Here is a 4,118-nt window from a genome sequence, read left to right as displayed (position 1 = left end):
CCAGCCATGTGGCACTCAGGGAGGTAGATCAATCTACAGGAGGCTTGTCCTTGGGTAGCAGGCAAATTTCCTCCCTCCTGTCCTTGATAATTTAAGGGGGGGATGGGAAGACAGGAAAAAGTGTCAATGGTGACGGTCTAGGCATTTCCACTCGTCTCTATGGTCTTTACCACAAAGATCAGAGGAAATTCCTAGAGCGTCGCCCGCAAGCGACGCCGCATCCTCCTGAAACCCCACCCTCTCCGAGTGACACCACGTAAATCTACCGGTATTTGCCAGCGCAGGGCTGGGAACCCTAATCTAGAACATGGTTGTCCTATCCGAACGTGAAGGAGGTCAGCAGATGGTGTATCCCCTTTCCCATTTTATCTTCACAAGAACCCAGTCAGGTAGGTGAGGCTGAGGAGCGCGTGGCTGGAACCAAGGTCACCCAGCAAGCTTCCATGACAGAGTGGGGGGGGGTGTTTGAACATAGTTTTCCCCCAGACGCTAGGCGAACACTCTAACCACTGGACCATGCTGGCGCAAGACAAATCCAGACCGCTGAGCTGGTGCATGAACCCTACCCTCTCTTCCTACTGTAGGACAAGGGACCAGTGAATGTGATTTATGATTGTGATTTTTGACATTTGATATGTAGAATGACAGCTGTCACTGTGCCTTATTAGGAGTCTGGTTACAAGTGAATTTAGACCTCAGCACTTAACCCAGGTAGAAGAGACTTGGAACAGAATTTAATGAGGATATTTCTAATTGCCAAAGGTTCTTTTTGATAGATTCAGAATGGGATGCATATTTGAAATTATAAGCTCCCCGGTTGAAGGAGAATTCTGAAAGTGTAGCTGTGAGACGGAAAGACGGAGTGTTCTCAAAACAAATATCTTTTTTGTGTAGAGCAGAGCATCTGGCCCCAGAACGTCTGCCAAGAGCTAAGTTTTAGGCATTTTATCAGGAAACTCCCTAGTTTCAGACCGAAGCAAATAAGCCAGGAATGATGCCAAAAGAAGGCCCCTCTGTTCCGGGACCAGATAAGACGACACAATTACTGACACTTGTGATCCAGAGAGGGGCTTGCCAATAGGAGAAGAAGAGAAGAGATTGGATTTATACCCCGCCCTTCACTACCCAAAGGAGTCTCAGAGCGGCTCACAAACTCCTTTCCCTTCCCTTCTCCACAACAGACACCCTGTGAGGTAGGTGGGGCTGAGAGAGCTCTTGACAGAAACTGCTCTTTTTTCAAGAACAGCTCTTATCAGAACTACGGCTTGCCCAAGGTCATCCAGCAGCTGCGAGTGGAGGAGTGGGGAATCAAACCCGGTCCTCCCAGATTAGAGTCAGCGCACTTAACCACTACACCAAACTGGCTCAAATGATGCTCTGATGATGAGGCCTGTTGGACACCAATTGAAGATTTCTTAATGTATAAACTGTAATGATGTCATTTGGGGTATAAGACCTATTGCCCTTCCTGGTTGGGGCAGAACACAGCTTGGCCGTTACTGGGTGCCAAGGTATCCAGTCCTGTATTTTCCTGATTATTGCAATAAACAGATATTTATCCTCTCCCTGGACTCCAACCGTGTGTCCCTTATTCGGCCCCGGGGGCACACGGGGCACAGATCTGTGCATCACTACTCACCTGGGCAGGTTGTAGAGAGGTGTCATACGGAAGCAGGCCACCACGGCACGCCGGCGCTGCTTGGATAGCAGCTTATGCCACACGGCCTTCTTGGACTTGAACGGATGCTCTGTCTGTGGGGGACATACACAAGGCTTGTTGGAGTCAGAGGGCGGGGCCCCCGTCGTTCCCCAGCCGCAGCTGGTCGTCGGCTGTTCCCGTCCTCCGTGCATTTCCCTCCCCCCTCTCTTCTACCCTTGGCCAAGGATTTCATTAAGACAGCTGGAGACAGCCCAGGACAGTCATGACTTTCGGAGGGGGCGCTACTAGAACATAAGAACCCATCTTCTTTTTTGCGGGGTCATTCCAAAAGGCTCTAGAGCAGGGGTGTCAAACATGCGGCCCGGGGGCCGGATCAGGCCCCCGGAGGGCTTCTATCAGGCCCGCAGCAGAACTGGCCGTCTTCTGCTTCTTCTTCCAGTTCTGCTGCTGCTGCGTCGTCGTAGGTTTGCAGCTTACAGAGACACACCTGGACTGCATACTCAAGATTGCAACAGCACAGACATTTTGATGTCATGATTCAGAGCAAGAGGTGCCAGTTATCAGACACTGTTCAATAAACAAAATATTGCAAAAGCGCTGTTTTAAGCATGCTTTTATTTTAAGTAAAAAAAAACACCAACCCTTTGTGTTTGTGTCCTTTATAATGTTTATATCTCCACTACCGGGCATTAACTTTTATGACACACGTGGCCCGGCCCGACAAGGTCTCATTTATGTCAGATCCGGCCCTCATAACAAATGAGTTCGACACTCCAGCTGTAGAGTGAACTTGACAGCCCTTAAGTGCTCTACTCGATGTGGCCAACTGTGAGCATGTCATTCAAGTTGTTATTGTTTTTAATGAGCTCTGCTTTAAAGTACGGTCTGGTTAAAGGAGTGGCCATCTTTGCGGAAGCCCTTTCAATGGGTGGGGAGTTGGCCAGTATACCCTATGGCTACTTTGGGCATGTTACTTCAGCCACTCACTTCTAGGGTGGCCAGGTCCAATTATTGCGCTGGTGGGGGAGGGACTTTCCGAGAGTGGGGGCGGAGTGCCACGATGTGCTGACATCACACAGAAGTGACATCATCATGTCGGTGACGTCGGGGGGGATGCTCTGCTTTTCGGGCAAAACTCTATGGTGAAATTGCCCCCAAACCAGTGTTCCCTCTAAGCTGAGTTAGTGTGAGCTAGCTCACATATTTTTAGCCTCCAGCTCACACATTTTTGTCTTAGCTCAGGAAGGAGGGCTCCAGAGCAAACTAGGTTATGCAGTAGCCAAATCACTCGCTCACAACTTTAATAATAGTAGCTCACAAAGTAGAATTTTTGCTCACAAGACTCCACAGCTTAGAGGGAACATTGCCCCAAACCATAGAGTTTTGCCATAAAACAGAGCTTTACCGCGCAACGTCACTTCCGCGTGATGTCAGCCTGTTGCGTTTGGGGGTGGGATTTCCCCCCGCCAGCCAGCCGTGGGCAGGAGCGTGAAAGATCGAGGGGTTCCCCCACCCCCAACTGGGGAATGGCATCTCTACTAACTTCACTTGCCACCCCCCACTTCCCCATACCAGTTCCAGGTGGAAGAGCACAGCGGAGACTTCCTGAACCCGTTTGACAATCTTCTCCGGATTGTTGCAGTCTTCGGCTTTGCCTGACATCTCCTTGTAGAGAGCCATCTGCCAGCGCATCGATGACTCGTTCTCACACTGCAAGGAGAAAAGGAGCCATCACCGCTGCTAGGGAAGAAGGGACAGGGGACCAGAGCCCTTGCCTGAGAAGCAACCACCTGGGCTCAGAGTCAAGGGGTCCTGCCTCACTCCCCGGTCACCACCACTTCCCACTTCATCTGGCCACGCGCAAGGCCTACTCAAGGCAACTGCACAAAGGCAGAGGTGGGAACGGGAAACAATTTCCTCTTGACAGGGCTGCTGGACTAGGTGTCTGCCTGCAAACTGAGGAAATGCTCAGTGCAGAAACCAGACCTGGTGGTAGGACGGGGGACTTCAAGAGACCTTCCAAGGGGATTCTCAGAGTCCTCTGCCCCTGAACAGAGCAATGAGACTCACCTTGCCCTGAAGGTGTAGGTTGTTGGTGAGGAACTCACGGACCTCTTCATCTGTGTCTTTCTGTAGCAAGGAAGAAAAAGATGAGAGGGAGGAAACATTCCCAGGAACAATGGAGAACAACTATGGGGCTGCCATATAATTCATACATAATACGAGCCCATAGCCTGTATAATCCATCTGTATAATATGAGCCCATAGCCTGTGTAATATGAGCCTGTATAATACAAGCTCGTAGCCTGTGTAATACGAGCCTGTATAATGTGAGCCCGTAGCCCGTGTAATATGAGCCTGTATAATATGAGCCCGTAGCCTATGTAATACGTGCCTGTATAATATGAGCCCATAGCCCGTGTAATACGAGCCTGTATAATATAAGCCCATAGTCCGT

General features: G+C 50.2%; 1 protein-coding gene across 1 annotated transcript in view; it reads right to left on the bottom strand.

The window, feature by feature from the left end:
- Positions 1 to 1,635: 1,635 nt before the first annotated feature.
- LOC107117768 (ryanodine receptor 1-like) overlaps positions 1,636 to 4,118 on the bottom strand; it is a 114,834-nt gene continuing 112,351 nt past the window's right edge. The window contains exons 57-59 of the mRNA XM_015419931.1: positions 3,731 to 3,790; positions 3,233 to 3,370; positions 1,636 to 1,752 (exon numbers count right to left, since the gene is read on the bottom strand). Coding sequence (XP_015275417.1) covers positions 1,636 to 1,752; positions 3,233 to 3,370; positions 3,731 to 3,790 — 315 coding nt within the window. The remainder of the gene's footprint in view (positions 1,753 to 3,232; positions 3,371 to 3,730; positions 3,791 to 4,118) is intronic.

This window comes from Gekko japonicus, unplaced genomic scaffold, assembly GCF_001447785.1.
Source record: "Gekko japonicus isolate JY-2015 unplaced genomic scaffold, Gekko_japonicus_V1.1 scaffold3850, whole genome shotgun sequence".
Taxonomy (NCBI): domain Eukaryota; kingdom Metazoa; phylum Chordata; class Lepidosauria; order Squamata; family Gekkonidae; genus Gekko; species Gekko japonicus.
Note: the sequence above shows the minus strand (reverse complement) of the source record. Positions and strands in the feature narration are given on the sequence as shown.